At 37.4% G+C, this 17175-nt stretch overlaps 1 protein-coding gene across 2 annotated transcripts; it reads left to right on the forward strand.

Moving 5' to 3' along the window:
- Positions 1 to 675: 675 nt before the first annotated feature.
- LOC110668285 (putative threonine aspartase) lies at positions 676 to 16108 on the forward strand. Of its 2 annotated transcripts, none has more exons than XM_021829467.2 (11): positions 676 to 917; positions 1052 to 1102; positions 1489 to 1609; positions 1735 to 1819; positions 1996 to 2077; positions 13121 to 13250; positions 13580 to 13746; positions 13851 to 14017; positions 14381 to 14504; positions 14579 to 14683; positions 15713 to 16108. In XM_021829467.2, the coding sequence occupies exons 1-11, from the start codon at positions 714 to 716 to the stop codon at positions 15800 to 15802; spliced, it is 1326 nt and encodes a 441-aa protein (XP_021685159.2). In that variant the 5' UTR covers positions 676 to 713; the 3' UTR covers positions 15803 to 16108. The 2 variants fall into 2 exon arrangements, with proteins under 2 accessions (XP_021685159.2, XP_021685169.2); XM_021829477.2 differs by having other exon boundaries at positions 13854 to 14017.
- The last annotated feature ends 1067 nt before the right edge of the window (positions 16109 to 17175 follow it).

The following is a 17175-nucleotide window of genomic DNA, read 5'->3' on the forward strand; positions in this document are numbered from 1 at the left end:
ATTAAATTTAATGAAATTTAAAGTGAATTGCACAAAATTTACATGAAAATATTTTATGAACTAAAATGCCTTTATCCAAAAATTTTCTCATACTATTTTATGTTTTATTTAGACATATATCAGTTATACTTAATATTAATTAATGTGCCTTTGTATGTCACACCATAATGCAAAATGAATGTTATATTATTTTAGATGGTATATTATAATTAATATAGGATAAATTTACATTGGATTAAGGAAAAAAAATTAAAAGAAGATGGAAGCTACAAGTTAGCCTCCTATTTATTTATAATTAATATGTGCAAATAATTATATAAGATATTTTTATGTTTATTTTAATTTTTTAATATTTAAATTTATTATGTACTTAGTAACGATACTATTTATATTATTATAAAAATTTTTTATATTACGTGAATTTATTTTATATTTATTATTATATTATTAATTAATTTATATATTTATTAATTATTATAAATTTATTAAATGTGGGATTTTTTTACTTTCTTAAAAAATTATAATTTTTAATTTTACTTTTGGGAGAGTTTAAGAAATAAATATAAATAAATTTTAATTTTAAAATTATATTATATATGAATTATATGAAATTCAATAAAATTTTTAAATCGTGGCGTGGGAATTCAATGAATTCGTTGAATTTAATTTAAAAGTTACGGTAGAATTTAACCACCAGTACGGTAGGAAGTGTGATGGACTCAAAGACCAGCCTCTCTCAAAAAAGAGCACACTCTCTCGATCTGGATTCTGGAATGGCTTGTGAGGCAGAGGATCAGAACCCTAGATTCTTCATTGCCGTTCATGTCGGCGCGGGGTATCACGCGCCGTCCAGTGAGAAAGCCCTAAGGTCCGCAATGAAACGCGCTTGTCTTGCTGCTGCTTCCATTCTTCGCAAGGTGCTTTCCTTTTCACCCTCTCTCACAGTTCCTATTTTTCCAATTTCACAATCGTTTCTCTGCGAATATCAATCTCTTTTTTATGTACATTAGGTTTTTGATATTGTGTCTTCTTACGTTTGGCGTTTATTTAGGGTTCTGGTGGATGTCTAGATGCTGTTGCAGCCGCCATCCAAGTGTTGGAGGTACATTTTTATTTGATGTTTTGATATCTACGGATAATGAATATATTTCACTTTTGGGGTTTCAATGAATATTTTTTTCTAAATTTAAATGTAATTAGGAATAACATAGAGCTTACTGATAGATACTACAATGTACTTGCCTCTTTATTTTTGCCTTTTTGAAAAAAAAAGTTGTATTCACAAGCAAGTGTACCAATCCAATGCGTTCTTGCTTGAAATGGAAGGTGATTAGAGGTTGCTTCAAGGTTTTACTCTTTTTAGTTTAGGGAATGGCCCTAAATCAATGCTTCTTAGCAGTAATTTTATTCATCATAGACATTTTTGTGTATATACTATATACATAAGATAAGAGAAGGTAAATTTTTGCCATTATTGCTTCATTACAGGATGATCCCTCGACAAATGCCGGCCGAGGCTCTAATTTGACAGAAGATGGCAGCGTGGAGTGTGATGCTAGCATTATGGATGGTGACTCCGGGGCATTTGGAGCTGTTGGAGCAATGCCAGGTGCCCTTAAGTCATTAATTTTATTACGTGAAATGTGTTTGGATGGCTGTCTCTTTAGCTTCTTTTGTATAAAATTTACTTTTTCATGAGGTTACTGAATATATATTTCATTAGTTGTAGACCAGGTGTCCGAAATGCCATCCAAATTGCTGCCTTGTTGGCCAAGGAGCAAATGATTGGTTCTTCTTTGTTGGGTCGAATACCTCCTATGTAATGATCTTCATTCTCTACTTTAGCATGTTTTCCATGAATGATTACACTTTCCTGCTTATCTATTAGCACGCCTCATAATTCATAATATTCATGCTTCTTTTCCATCTTCTTCCTCTTCATTTTCTCTCTGTCCTTTGTGATGGTTTTCTTATGGATCATATTGTGTCCCCAAGGTTCTTGGCAGGTGAAGGTGCCTATCTATGGGCAAAATCCAAAGGCATTGATTTGCCAGCATCCATAGCAGAGGCTAATAAGGTTAATTAACTTTCTTGCCTTTACTTATTTTAAAAGAAATTTAATTTGTTGAATATTGTCTAATTAAAAGCTCGTGGATGATCATTTTTTATTTTTTTAAGCTTGATTACTTTTGAAACATGTTTGTGAATGTCTTTGTTAAGTTCCCGAACGTAGGATCACATCACAGGTCTATTAACGGAGAAATCTTCAGAGGCCGAAATCTTGGCCTTGCCCTTGTTCCTGTTTCTGCCTATGATGTAAAATTAGGACTCGTTAGAGGGAGTTCTCACTCAAGACTCATTCAGAAAAAGAGAGTCTCAATCTTGTGAATTAATAGAAATCTTACTTGAGTTTTATTGTATTAAAATTTCTCTTATATAGAGAGACTAATAGCAAGAAGATTTATAATGGAAATAGAAGTTCCTACTAGTAAGGAATCCTACTGATAAAAGAAACTAATAATATCAAAATACTAAATGGGAAAAATTGCTGCATCATTGCTGATATTCGTGAGCCACACACCTCTTGTAATTTCGGCCCACAAATACGTCTATAACATCACTCCCCTCCTGGAGAAAGAGCTTGTCCTCAAGCTCAAAGGATGGATAGGCTGCACAGAAATGGGAAACAGTCTCCCAAGTGGCGTCAATTGCTGGAAGTCCCACCCATTGGACAAGAATCTCCCATGTACTGCGATTGAGACGAGCTCGAAGAACCTGAGTGGGTTAGGAATGACACGACCCTCAACTGTTGATGGTAAAGTTGGCTGAACAGATGGCATATCCCCTTTGAATGGCTTCAATAATGAGACATGGAATACATCATGAATGTGGCTGGAAGAAGGGAGTTCTACCTGATATGCGACCTCCCCAATACGACGTAATACCTTAAAAGGCCCATAATAACGAGGTGCCAGCTTCGAATTTAGCTTGCTGGCCACTGTTAAGCGGCGAAAGGGGTACAGTCGTAACCGAACAAAATCACCAGTTGTAAAGACACATCACGGTGACCCTTGTCATAATATTCTTCATGCATAACTGAGCTTGTTGAAGCCGAAAACGAATCTCACCGAGCTCCACATCTCTTTCAATGAGAGCTTGATCAATTGCCTTATTACGGGACCCGCTACATAAGGCAATAAGTGAGACGGAGGATGTCCATACACGACCTGAAATGGAAAAGTTTTGAGGGTAGAATGAAAAGAGGTGTTATTACAGAATTTCACCCATGGTAACCAATCCACCCAACTTCGGGGTTTGTCACCCACAAAACATTGCAAATACATTTCAATAGTGTGATTGACCACTTCTGTTTGACCATCAGACTGTGGGTGGTAAAACTCAACTCAACTCAACTAAGCCTTTATCCCAAAAAATTTGGGGTCGGCTATATGGATTCGCTTTCTCCACTCTAAACGATTTCGGGTTAAATCCTCAGAAATGTGTAATGCTTCTAGGTCATGTTGTACTACTCTCCTCCAAGTCAATTTAGGTCTACCTCTTTTTTTCTTTCTATCCTCTAACCTAATGTGCTCTACTTGTCTAGCTGGAGCCTCCGTATGTCTACGCTTCACATGACCAAACCACCTCAATCTCCCTTCTCTCAACTTATCTTCAATTGGCACCACTCCTACCTTTTCTTTAATACTCTCATTACGGACTTTATCTAGTCTAATATGGCCACTCATCCACCTTAACATTCTCATCTCTGCAACTCTTATCTTAGACGCATATGACTCTTTCAGTGCCCAACACTCACTACCATATAACATAGCCGGTCGAATGGCTGTACGGTAAAATTTTCATTTCAACTTATTGGGAATCTTACGATCACATAAAACTCCCGTGGCACGTCTCCACTTCAACCATCCGGCTTTAATCCTATGACTAACATCCTCCTTACATCCCCCATCTACTTGAAGGACTGAGCCTAGATATTTAAAGTGATTACTTTGGGACAGTACTACTCCATTCAAACTAACTCCTTCCCTATCACCAGTTTGGCCTTCATTGAACTTGCAATGCATGTATTCTGTTTTCGTTCTACTTAACTTAAAACCCTTTGACTCTAGAGTACTTCTCCAAAGCTCTAGCTTTCTATTGACTCATTCTCATGTCTCATCTATCAGAACAATATCATCCGCAAACATCATGCACCAATGAATACTCTCTTGTATATGTTTCGTCAATTCATCTAAAACTAATGTAAAAAGGTAAGGGCTTATGGCTGATCCTTGGTGTAATCCAATTGAGATCGAAAAATCTCGTGTCCCCTCCCACTATGCGCACAATAGTAGTTGCTCCTTCATACATATCTTTCAACACTTGTATGTACCTAATAGATACCCTCTTTTGTTCTAACACATTCCATAAGACATCTCTTGGACCACTATCATAAGCCTTCTTCAAATCGATAAAAATTATGTGTAGATCTTTCTTCCCATCTCTATATTTCTCCATCAAGCTTCTAATGAGAAAGATCGCTTCCATAGTTGAACGACCAGGCATGAAACCAAATTGATTGAGAGAGATAGAAGTATCATGACGTAGTCGATGCTCCACAACTCTCTCCCTCAACTCTCTCCCACAACTTCATAGTATGGCTCATGAGTTTAATTCTCCTATAGTTTGAGCAACTCTGTATGTCTCCCTTATATTTAAAAATAGGTACTAAAATACTCCTCCATTCATCATACATTTTCTTTGAGTTTAGAATCTTATTAAATAATTTAGTTAACCATGCCACTCCCATATCTTCTAAACACTTCCACACTTCAATTGGTATTTCATCGGGTTCACAGGCTTTACCCACTTTCATTCTCTTAAGTGCTTTCTTTACTTCTAAAGATCTAATCCTTTTAGTATAATTCACATTCTTTTCTATTGTTCTATAATCTATATTCACGCTATTACCATTTTGACTATTATTAAAGAGATCATTAAAATAATTTCTCCATCTTTCTTTAATGTCCTCATTTTTCACCAACACTTTTCCTTCTTTATCTTTAATGCACCTAACTTGATTGAGATCTTGACATTTCCTTTCTCCTCTTCTTGCTAATCTATAAATATCTTTCTCTCCTTCTTTAGTTTCAAGTTTCTCATATAACTTTTCAAAGGCCTGTGCTCTTGCTTGACTAATTGCCTTTTTTGCCTCTTTATTTGCTATATTGTACTGTTCATATGCCTCATTATTATCACATTTAGGTAATTTCTTATACCATTCCCTTTTTCTCTTCACTGTCTTTTGTATTTCCTCATTCCACCACCATCTCTCTTTTGAGGATGATCCATGTCCTTTAGACTCTCCAAGTACTTTTCTAGCTATTTCTTTAATCTTTGATGCCATCTGTATCCACGTATCATTGGCCTCCATATCCAGCTTCTATACTTCGGACTCGAGAAGCTCATTTTTGAACTTCACTTGTTTTACTCCTTTGAACTCCCACCACTTTGTTCGAGCTGCGCTATTTCTTCTGACTTTACTTGAATTGTTCCTAAATTTGACATCCAAGACCACCAACCGATGTTGACTTGTTAAAGCCTCTCCTGGAATGACCTTGCAATCCTTGCATAGACCTCTATTTGTCTTCCTGGTTAAGAAGAAGTCGATTTGGCTTTTATGTTGCCCACTTTTGAAAGTCACTAAATGTGACTCTTTTTATAAAGTAGGTATTTGCTAGTATTAGGTCGTATGCCATAGCGAAATCCAGGATGTTTTTTCCCTCCTCATTTTGATGGCCAAAACTAAAATCTCCATGAACATTCTCATAACCTTGTTTATCACTTCTAACATGCCCATTCAAATCTCCACCAATGAAAACATTCTCTTCATTCGGTATTCTTTGCATTAAATCATCCATATCTTCCCAAAACTTTTGTTTACTCTCACTGTCTAGTCTTATTTGTGGGGCATAAGCACTAACTATATTTATTGTTTCTCCTTCTAGTACTTTATTAGTATAATTCTGTCTCCTACTCTTTTCACAGCTATTACTGCGTCTTTCAATGTCCTGTCTATGATTATGCTCACTCCATTCTTGTTTCTCTCCTTTTCGGTAAATCACAGTTTGTACCCTGAATTACCCACTTCTTTACTTTTCTCTTCTACCCATTTAGTCTCCTGAATGCAAGCAATATTCACCCTTCTCCTTTCCAAGGTATCCACAAGCTCCATTAATTTTCCTGTAAGTGATCCAACATTCCAAGTACCAATCCTGATCCTCCTCTTATCCTGCTTCTTCCTAATTGGTCTCCTTCTATTATATCTTCTATTGTTGTGGGTGATAAGCAGAGGAAAAAGCTAATTTAGCCCCACATAACCAGAATAATTCGCTCCAAAAATGGCTGGTGAAAACAACATCGCGATCACTCATAATAGATTTTGGTAGACCATGTAAGCAAAAAATGTGTGTAAAAAATGCATTTGCCACACTTACAGCAGTATAAGGATGAGAAAGTGGAATAAAATCAGCATACTTGGAAAATCAATCGATAACCACCAACATAACCTATTTCTCGTGGACTTCATAGGCACATCAGACCATATTTGAGTAGGAAGTGCTAATGGCTATAAGAGACCCGTAGGATGAAGATTAGAAGTCTTGTTACGCTGGCAAACTCTACAAGACTGAACAAAAGTCTGAATAGTAGTTTTATCCCCTTCCAATAGAAGTCACTTCGTACTCGTTGTAATGTTTTTCATACCCCCTCATGTGTGCCATTATGAACAGCCGCAATAATAGTTTCTAACAAAGGTGAAGTAGGCAGTAGATAAACCTGACTTTGAGAAAGAATTAATCTGTCACAAACTGACAATTCGGTACCCAATTTGCTTGTTGTCACCTGTTGCCGCAAGTGTAAGAAAGTCTCAGAACCTTGAATTTCGTCCCTAACAACATCAAACAATAGGACTACAGGTTGTGAGATGGCTAGTAGAGTACCCTCCTCTTCGTCACGCTTTGAAAGGGCATTAGCCACTTTATTTTGATAACTAGCCTTGTGTTCCGCATGAAAATCAAAGCCCAATAAATTGCTAATCCAATGTTGTTGAGGGGAGGTAGAGAGGCATTGGTCTAGGAGATATTTGAGGCTATAATGATCAGTTTTAATGAGAAAATGCCTTCCCCACAAATACGGACACCAGTGTTGGACCGCGTAGGCCAATCCAATAAGTTCTCGTTCATATGCAGGTAACTTATGGTGTTGTTTTGTCAACTTGCGACTAAAGAAAGCCATTGGATGGCCATTTTGATGAAGCACAACACCAATATCACCACACGAAGCATCACATTCGACCACAAATTGGACATGGAAGTTCGGAAGTTGTAACATAGATGCTTCAGAAAGGGCTTGTTTCAACTGATTAAAATTAGTGCTCCGTCATTCCAATGAAAGCTGCCACGCTTTAATAAGTTCGTAAGTGGGCTTGCTATGATCCCATAATTCTGAATGAATTTGCAGTAATATCCTACCAGCCCTAAGAACGCTCGAAGTGCCTTTAGTGAGTGAGGTGTAGGCCATTCCATTACTGCCTTGATTTTATTTGCATCAACTGAGACACCTGCATCATCAATAATATGACCCAATAGGCTACTTGGCGTGAGCCAAAGGAGCATTTGGATTTCTTAAGAAACAAATGATGAGAGCGTAGGAGTTGAAACATAATTTGAATGTGAAGTAAGTGTTCTTCCTATGTCTTGCTATATATGAGAATGTCTTTGAAGAAAACAAGAACAAACTTTTGTAGATAAGGGTTGAATACCTTATTCATCAATGCCTGGAAGGTGGATGGTGCATTCGTGGGACCGAAAGGCATCACTAGGAATTCAAAATGCCCATGGAGTATTCGAATGTTGTACCAAGACAACTGGAAAAGAAAAAGGAGATATACTGGGATGGATGATTCCCTGGTGCATTATCTCATGACATTGCCGTTCTATTTCATCTTTCTGCAGGTGAGGGTATCGATACGGGCGCACCACAACAGGTGTTGAACCGGGTAGCAAACAACTTTGGTGATCGCAAACAAATTCGGTGATTGCATTAGCAGATTGGTGGTAACCTTGTTGGTTCTTGCAATAAATCGGAGAACTCATCAAGCGATCTGTACAACTCCCCTTTTGGTACTGTGGTATCTTGTAACAAATTAATGTGGGGGTCATGTTCATGTTGGATACTTTGTAAGGTAATCGGCCGTTGATCCAATTCAAACCGCATAGTTAGTTTATCAAAATCCCACCATATGGGGCCCAATGTCTTCAACCAATGGATACCCAAGACCACATCAAATCTGTCCAAAGGAATAACATAAAATTCAATAGGGAAGAGTTAGGAACAATGGAATTGCAAAATAATGGATTATGTAGAAACTGTTGAGATTTTGTATTAAATTGAAAATAGTAGAATGCCTTTACAGATGTATCTTGCCTTATTCTCAAATTTCCAAACAGTGATTGAAATACAAGAACAAAGAAATAAGAACATAAAAATGGTCGCCAAGCAACCCCCAGGAGCAATTCCCGTACTAGCAGAGCTAGTCCCTAGCTCATAGCTGTCAAATAACCAAATGATTTCTAGATGCCCCTCTTCTTTATTTATAGACTCTTCCCTACTTCTATTTGCACGTCTTGTGATTCTCTTACACCAGCCGGAACCTCTGCATGTTTCCCACCTCTGCAATTCCCTTTATTCCTTTTGTTAGCTTTCTCTTCTAGAATACTCCGTTGCATATCCCTGTCAATGCCTCCCCCTCAAAATTAGCCTTGTCCTCAAGGCTGGATTTCAAACACGAGGGAAGTAATGCAAGAAATGGACTGTCCCATAACTCCATCAATGGTAGAAATTCCCTAAAAAAAAATGTGATCTCAATTACGTTGGCTTGCTTTATTACTACCAACTCTATCTTAGATTCGTCCTCCAAACCAAGTTCCAAGCTGCGCACTCAGGTCATGTCAATTTGTATCCAGTCAAGTAATTGGTTAATACCAACATAGATAAAAATTATCTGTATAAGAATTTTCACAACTATCATCCCAAACAAAGTTGCATGGAAAAGCATCCAAAATGAAATTCCCAATTGTGTACACTTAATGTTGGCAAGGTCGAAGAGAGACTATGGCACCTCAACAAGTAATAAATTTGTGAATAATTGCAAGTGTGGAAAATATGGTAACAGCCGGAGTGTAATTGTAGTGAGGTAAGTATCTATGATGCTAGTATTTTCAGATGAAAAAGCATCAAATTCTTCCACAGCAACATGATGATCCAGATAAAGATTAAGAGTGAGCCGACCATACCTAACTTCAACTAGCGATACAACACCAAGTGTAATCCACCATAAACTAATTCGCAAATTATAAGAAAATTTCCTTTTATACTTACTTCCAATTCCCGAATTTATAAGTGGAGGAATCTGACCTTCTTTGTTTAATATACGATTACCTGCAACCCAAGCTTGTTGCACAAGAGTTGAGACAAATCGTTGAATAAATGGCAGCATATTTCCTTCGTTGGCGAGAACAGTCGTGAGAAATCCCCAATTAGCAATTCTAGAATTTGTAATTAGTTGTGCTGCCAATGGAGGAGACTTGGTAAATTGGGTTGTAGCTGATCCTTTCCCTTTCACTATTTTGAGCTGAGAAATTCCTCCCTATGAAATGCATTGCAACTTGCTAGATATCGGTACTCATGTGGAGAGGGATCCTGCATCGTCGAAGGAGACAATTGCTTTGTCTCAGCATTTATCAACTCTGCTGGACTTAAATCTGGAGGTTCAGGTAGTGGCCTGTCAAAATCAAATAGAAGTGGGCTGGTGTATAAAGGCCCGACAGTAGAGTAATGCAGCTTAGTTCCAAAACTTGAGCCCATTGTTGAAACTGGACCAGCATCTTGTAATTTTTCCTTCAATCTACGCCCAAAATCTTCATTCTCCTTCCTCACAGCTGTCCCAAACACTACATGTAGCAAAACTCGCTCCTCCATTGTATTGTGAAGGTCTCGGTCAATTTTTTCGGCAAGTTTCATCATGTTATAGCCATTTGTGGTATTATGTAATTGTTGTGGTCCCCCTACATCACCATGTAATCCAGCAATCAAATAGCCCTTATAGTGAACATCCATGATCTCAAATACCTGTGTTGCTGTAGAGATAGATCCTTCCTCAAACATGGTCAGCGAGTCCATTTGAAAATCACCACCACCTTTCGTGGTCCCCACAGACTTCCCAAACAGAAGATGTAAGGTTCTCACCTGCTCTGCCTCCAAAAGATCTCGATCTTTCTCTCTAGTGAATCTTATTGAGCAATTTGTCTCAGTGATGTTGAGCAATGGAGACTGTTCCCTTAGGTAGTTGCGCAGTTTTGGCATGGAAGAATGCAAGCTGTGTTCCTCTGAGAACTCTAATTCCTGCTTTGATTTAACATTGAATCCTTCAACACTCTCTATCAATGAATTTTTTTTTAGCACCATCAACGCGGTTTTCCTCGGATTTGTGGCTGTTAGCTTCATCAAATTGCTGCAGCAACTCAACATTGCTAACTGCCAACTTGGGTTCGTTTAGTACAATTTCGGTAAGCTGTTGATTGTTTAAACTAGGATGCTCGATCTTGTTTGCTTTGAGTTGTGAATTAGCGATGGATGAGTCATGGGTGTTGGGTGTTGGAATGAGTTGGGTACCCCTGCCTTCCATGGCTATGAGCTGCCTCACTAGCCTTTCAATCCTATCTAATTGCTGTAATATCTTGTCCCCCATGGTTAATCTTTCTGCTGCCTTGTTCCTCTATCTTTGCTTTGTGATTTTCCAGTTTGATTTTTGGATTTGGCAAGTTGGACCAATTGATAGAGTTAGGAATGGAATTACAAAATAATGGATTGTGCAGAAATTGTTGAGATTTTGTATTAAATTGAAAATAGTAGAATGCTTTTACAAATGTATCTCGCCCTATTCTCAAATTTCCAAGCAGTGATTGAAATACGAGAACAAAGAACTAAGAACATAAAAATGGTTGCCAAGCAACCCCTAGGAACAATTCCCATACTAGCAGAGCTAGTCCCCAGCACACAGCTATCAAATAACCAAATGATTTCTGGATGCCCCTCTTCTTTCTTCTCTTTTTTATTTATAGACTCTCCCCTACTTCTATTTGCACATATCTCATGATTCTGTTACACCAGCTAGCACCTCTGCATTTTTCTCACCTTCGCAATTCCCTCTATTCCTTTTGTTAGCCTTCTCTTCTAGAATACTCCATTGCATATCCCTATCAGCAGAATTCACTTGTCACAGTAAGAATCTCATGGCAACTCTCGAGACTTGGAAGTCGTTGTCCATTAGCTACTGTGACCTGAAGCCCTTTCTTGTGGACAATTTCCAATCTCAAGCTTTGTGCCGCAACTTTGCCGATAAAGATGTGTGTGCTGCCCGAATCTACTAGTACTGTTGTAGGACATCCCTTGATTTCTGCCACTAACTGCATGGTGCGGAAGTGCTGAAGTCCCGTAATTGCGTGCAAGGAAATTGCTGGCTCCCCAATTGTTATGCTATCCTTTGTGCAGATCTCTTCAGTATCATCCATCTCAAGCCAAAATAAATTTCTACACCAGTGACCGAAGGTATATGGTTCATCACAATTGTAACGAAGCCCCTTTGCTCTCCTTTCTGCCATCTCTGCTCTCGTTAATTTTTTAATGAAAGGTGTGGTGACCGTAGTACTATTAGTACTAGAAGCAATGCTACCACTCTGCCTCAAAGGTCTCTTATACCCATTGTTGCAACAGGTATGGTAGATGGTTTTGGTGGAACCCATGGACTCCTTCTAGTGCCTCATGATCGACTCAATTATCGTTTTCGCTCGAAGGCCCATGCCAAATTCATAACAGTCACCAGATTTGGTGAATTTTTTCATTTCAACATCCAACCGTATGTTTTTTGACAATCCAGCAGTAAAAAGATCAACTTGTTGGTCAACCCGTACTAAAGTAGCATGAGCTAACAGACTTAGGAAGTGTCATTGGTACTGCTCAACTGTCCCTTCTTGCTTCAAATTAACTAACTTCCCCAAGGGATTGCCCCTTAATGGTGGTCCAATCCGCAAATTACAGTAGTCTTTGAATAATTCCCATGTCAACCTAGGCTGTTCCTGTTCTAACCTGTAGAACCATAATTGTGCCTCTCCTGGCATATGGAAGGCTGCCAATTTATTAGATTCTTGTGTTTTTTCGTTAACAAAAAATTGTTCACATCGAGGCAACCATCTTAGTGGATCCTCAGTCCCATGAAACGATGGGAAGTCTAGTTTAGCATAACGCTGCACCATTTCTTCCCCTGGTTGAGCTTCATATTGGTCCTTTTCCTTTCCAACAGTATTCGAATTGCGACTTTCTGTCCCACTTTCTGTATCCTTGTTTTTGTCCCCTACAACATTGAGGAATTCTTGCAACAGTTGTGACAGTTGTTGTAATTGATTTTCTGTTCACGCCATTCGAGCCTCCATACGTGATTCTAATTGCGCAATTCTGACTTTATTCTGTGCCTGCGTTGCTCGTAAGACAGCCCTTAGATCATCCCTGGTGTTCGTCTGGTCCTCCATGACGCTTGGCTCTAATACCAAATTGTTAAGTTCCTTAACATAGGATCGCGTCACAGGTACGGAGAAATCTTCAGAGGCCGAAATCTTGGCCTTGCTCTTGTTCCTGTTTCTGCCTATGATGTAAAATTACGACTTGTTAGAGGGAGTCCTTATCTCAAGACTCATTCAGAAAAAGAAAGAGTTTCAATCTCATGAATTAATAGAAATCTTGCTTGAGCTTTATGTTATTAAAATTATGTCTCTTATATAGGAGAGACTTACAGCAAGAAGATTTATAAATAGAAGTTCCTACTAATAAGGAATCCTACTGATAAAAGGAAACTAATAATATCAAAATACTAAATAGGCAAAATTGCTGCATTACTGCTGATCTTCATGAGCCACACTCTTGTAATTTCGGTCAACAAATGCGTCTATAACAGTCTTGGAATGGAAAAACTGAACATCTGAACACGTCCATATTTTTGAAACAGTGGCTAGTGACAGAAAGGGCAAAAGCACAGTGGAAGAAGTACAAAGCAATGCTTGTGAATGCAACTGCTGAGATTGACACTTCTGAAGGGAGAATCGGTTGTAATTCTCAAGAGACAACAAAAACATCAGGTATGCCATTGGTCTTTGATGTTTAAAAAAAAAGTACTTCCATTTGAAAAAATATTTGCTGTGAAGTTTTTTGCTTCTTTGTCTTGTTCATGTTGTGAAACCCACCTTTCTGTTTTGTCCATTTTGAACTTCATATTGATTAGTCCTTAAATTTTGTTTGTCAAAAGTCAAAGCTGGCAACTGTATTCTCATGCTATAATATATCTATGCTATATTTATGAATTTATCAGTCAGTTTTTTCTAGCTTCACTCTGCTGTAGTTGACATTGCATTTGGCAAGCTTTCTAAATGTTACGTTCTACAATTGACAAGTTCCATTTGTATTTCAGAGTTAGGAGCTCAATCTGGCAACCCTTTAAAAGGGAATGCTGGTGGTCAATTATATATGCCAAGTGCTTTGGAAGAGGACAGTATCATGGACACTGTTGGAGTTATTTGTGTTGACACTGAAGGACATATAGCTTCTGGCAGCTCTAGTGGTGGTATAGCCCTGAAGGTAATGGATGGTTGTTATAATTGGCATTGATGCAATGATCATATCTTGGAATTATAGATAAATTATAACTCGATTTTCCTCTTTTTTTATTTAAAAAAATGTAGCAGGCCAGTGGACGTGTGGGGTTGGGTGCAATGTATGGTTCAGGTTGTTGGGCTTCTTCAAAAGGCCCCTTTGGGGCTCCATTTATCGTTGGTTGCTGTGTATCTGGCGCAGGAGAATATTTAATGAAAGGATTTGCAGCTCGAGAGTGCTGCGTTTCATCATCAATGTATGATTGGCTTTTCTTGATATGCCTTTGTATAAGATTCCTTGGCACCATGACTCCCACCCTGAAAGGGGGGAAAATAATCTCACATATGCATAGAATTCCTAAATGAGCTGGGTAAGAGCTTGTCGGAGTTGAATTCATTTCAGAGTAGTCCTTGGCTAGTTCTAAGAAAATTTACTCTTTGATTATAAGCCAGTTGAAAAAGACATGGGCATCTTTTCTTCCATAGGACTTTAGAGATTTGCTTTGATGCTTTAGTTCGTACATAATTTTGTAATGTAGCTCAATTTCCTGATATTGTGACAATCTGAAATTTTTAGTCTGTGATATCTCTTAGATTAACAAGCTAGTTTTAATGTTTAGTTCTCAGGCTGGTCCAGCCTCTGCCAGCATTAAAGTTCTACGTTCTGTAAATGCCGATAGCAGTCAAAACTTTAGTGATCAAAGTGCAGGAATTTTACTTGTGCAAGCTGATGCTCCTGTGGTGGTTAGCTCTTGACTAAAACCCTGATTCTGAATTTATTAAAATTTGATATATATTCACATGTTTTTGTTCTTTAGGCAGTAGGAAATTTGCCACAGCTGAAAGCCATAGAGATTGCAGCATCATACACTTCCTTGTCTTTTGGGATAGGATATTTTGGGAGCTCTATGGAACGACCCAAGGTATTGTAATCTTCTTTGAGCCTTAACATTTGTTTAGTTTAATGATGATCTATTAAAAATTGTTAACATCAATCTCAAGCCCCGCAAATGAAAATCAGAAGGATTTTTTAATGTCATTCTAACTGTTAGCAGAACAAAGATAGTGTGTGCCTTTTATGGCTTGGGCAAATTCCAATTTTATGCAATTATATATTTTGAGGTGGAAATTGTAGGCTAAGCTTGCTTTAAACTTTCAATGACACATTATGGAGCAAGTTGAGTTTTTTAATAAATTGAAGTTATGCTTGAATTTTGACCCCGTATTTTCTTTGTGCTGTTTTGAATGTCATAACCATGCCTAAAATTGCTAATGTGAGATGATGTTGCTGTTATTTTCATTGCTGTTATCATGTGCCCTATCTCTCACCATTGGCGAACTGGTCATAATATGAGCTTAATTTCACCCACCATCTCTCAATTTTGTTTGTTGTTTCATTATTATCCCTTAGCTTCAATTAGTATCATAGAAATACTTAAACTTCAATTTAATACCACTCAAAGTCCCTCTAATTAAATTTTGCTGGGTGTTTAGGCCAGAGGTTGATTTTGACATGCCTAAGTGGATGAGATACAATAAAAAATTATTCAGGGTTTATCTATCCAAAGATATAGAAAAAATTAGATGAAATAAAAGAGTTATCAGTAATATTTCAACTACAATTAGAGAGGCTTATCTCTCCACGTGGTAGAGATTTTTTATTATCTAATTCATCTAGGCATGTTTAGATTAGTTTTTACCGGAGTACCTAACAGAATTTGGCTTGAGAGACTTTGGATGGTATTAATTTGAAATTTGAGTATTTTTTTAGTACAAATTGAAGTTAATGGACGGTGATGAAACAACTTCAAAGTTGAGGAAGTTGAGGGATGATTGATAAAATTAAGCCTAATATTTGAAGTTCTAAGTCACTGCCTGTTCCCTAGACATTGGATCAATAGGTACTGCTACCCACCTCTTTTGATTCCTTGCATTTCTTGTGGTTGCCTCAGGTGTCCGTGCTTCGAAATAAGAAACAGCAAGGCAAAACTGGAGTAGACCATTTTGAAGCACGAATTGATCTTTCTGCCAAATATCTGTAACTAGAATTATGCGTAGCTGAATTTGGATGTCCATTATGAAAGCAGGAGAAAGTAAGAGCTGATTTTGGCATTATTGAAATCTGTCCTTTTTATGTATGTTCTTGCAATCGATATATTACAGAAGTGGAGGGGTGCTGGCTGCTCAGGCTGTATCCTAGGTCCTGAACGTTGCACTTCTTTTCTTTTTTCAATTAAGCCCTTGGATTTAAATTAGTAATACTGGGCCGAACTTTTCTCGCCCTTATTAGATTGATGGAATGATAATAATAATAATAAAAATTATATGGTTAAACGCCGTTTATTTAAGTCACAGATATTAAATAAAATGTAAAATAAAATAAAAAGAAACTGTTTTACATCTGGAAACGCCGCCATCATTCATCATTTTTGGTGAATCAGATGTACAATGTTAAATCAAATTGAGTTTTTTAATTGAAATTAATTATTCAAGCATTAGAATGAAGTATTTTGATTTGAATAATTTGATTTTATTTTGTTACTTTAATCAAAATCACAGTTAAAAACACACAAAAACGAAGAAGGATTGAGAAAATTGAATTATGCGAGTGCAAGTAATTTCCTATAGTATGAATTGTTTGAAAAGTAAAGAACGTCCCAACGTTTATATCATTATCATAGAGTGATGAAATTTTTATGTTGATTGTCATCTATCGCAACTCTTCTTCATTATCTGGGTTTGAGATTGGCTAAGCGCAAATTACTTATGCGTCTAATATGAGTTGCAGAGATAAAAATGTTAAGGTGGATGATTGGTCATATCAGACTAGATAAAGTATGAGTGGTCATACCAGATTAGATAAAGTCCGTAATGAGAGTATTAGAGAAAATGTAGGAGTGATGTCAATTGAGGATAAGTTGAGAGAAGGGAGATTGAGGTGGTTTAGTCATGTAAAGCGTAGACATACGGAGGTTCTAGTTAGACAAGTAGAGCACATTAGGTTAGATGATAGAAAGAAAAGAAAGAGTAGACCTAAACTGACTTGGAGGAGAGTAGTACAATATGACCTATAAGCATTGCATATTTCTGAGGATTTAGCAAGGAGAAGAGAAAAGAAATGTCAAGATCTCAATCAAGTTAGGTGCATTAAGAATAAAGAAGGAAAAATGTTTAAAAGATGAGGACATTAAAGAAAAGATGGGAAAATTATTTTGATGATTTCTTTAATAATAGTTAAAATGGTAATAGCGTGAATATAAACTGCAGAACAATAGAAAAGAATGTGAATTATACTAGAAGGATTAGATCTTTAGAAGTAAAGGAAGCACTTAAGAGAATGAAAGTGGGTAAAGCCTGTAGATCCGATGGAATACTAATTAAAGTGTGGAAGTGTTTGAGAGATATGTGAGTGGCA

Source organism: Hevea brasiliensis, chromosome 7 (genome assembly GCF_030052815.1).
Source record: "Hevea brasiliensis isolate MT/VB/25A 57/8 chromosome 7, ASM3005281v1, whole genome shotgun sequence".
Lineage (NCBI taxonomy): Eukaryota > Viridiplantae > Streptophyta > Magnoliopsida > Malpighiales > Euphorbiaceae > Hevea > Hevea brasiliensis.

Coding starts and splice junctions, on each gene's coding strand:
- LOC110668285 (XM_021829467.2), top strand. CDS start 714: ATGGACTCAAAGACCAGCCTCTCTCAAAAAAGAGCACACTCTCTCGAT. Junction 1,103..1,488: donor CCGCCATCCAAGTGTTGGAG/GTACATTTTTAT, acceptor GCTTCATTACAG/GATGATCCCTCGACAAATGC. Junction 1,820..1,995: donor TTGGGTCGAATACCTCCTAT/GTAATGATCTTC, acceptor TGTGTCCCCAAG/GTTCTTGGCAGGTGAAGGTG.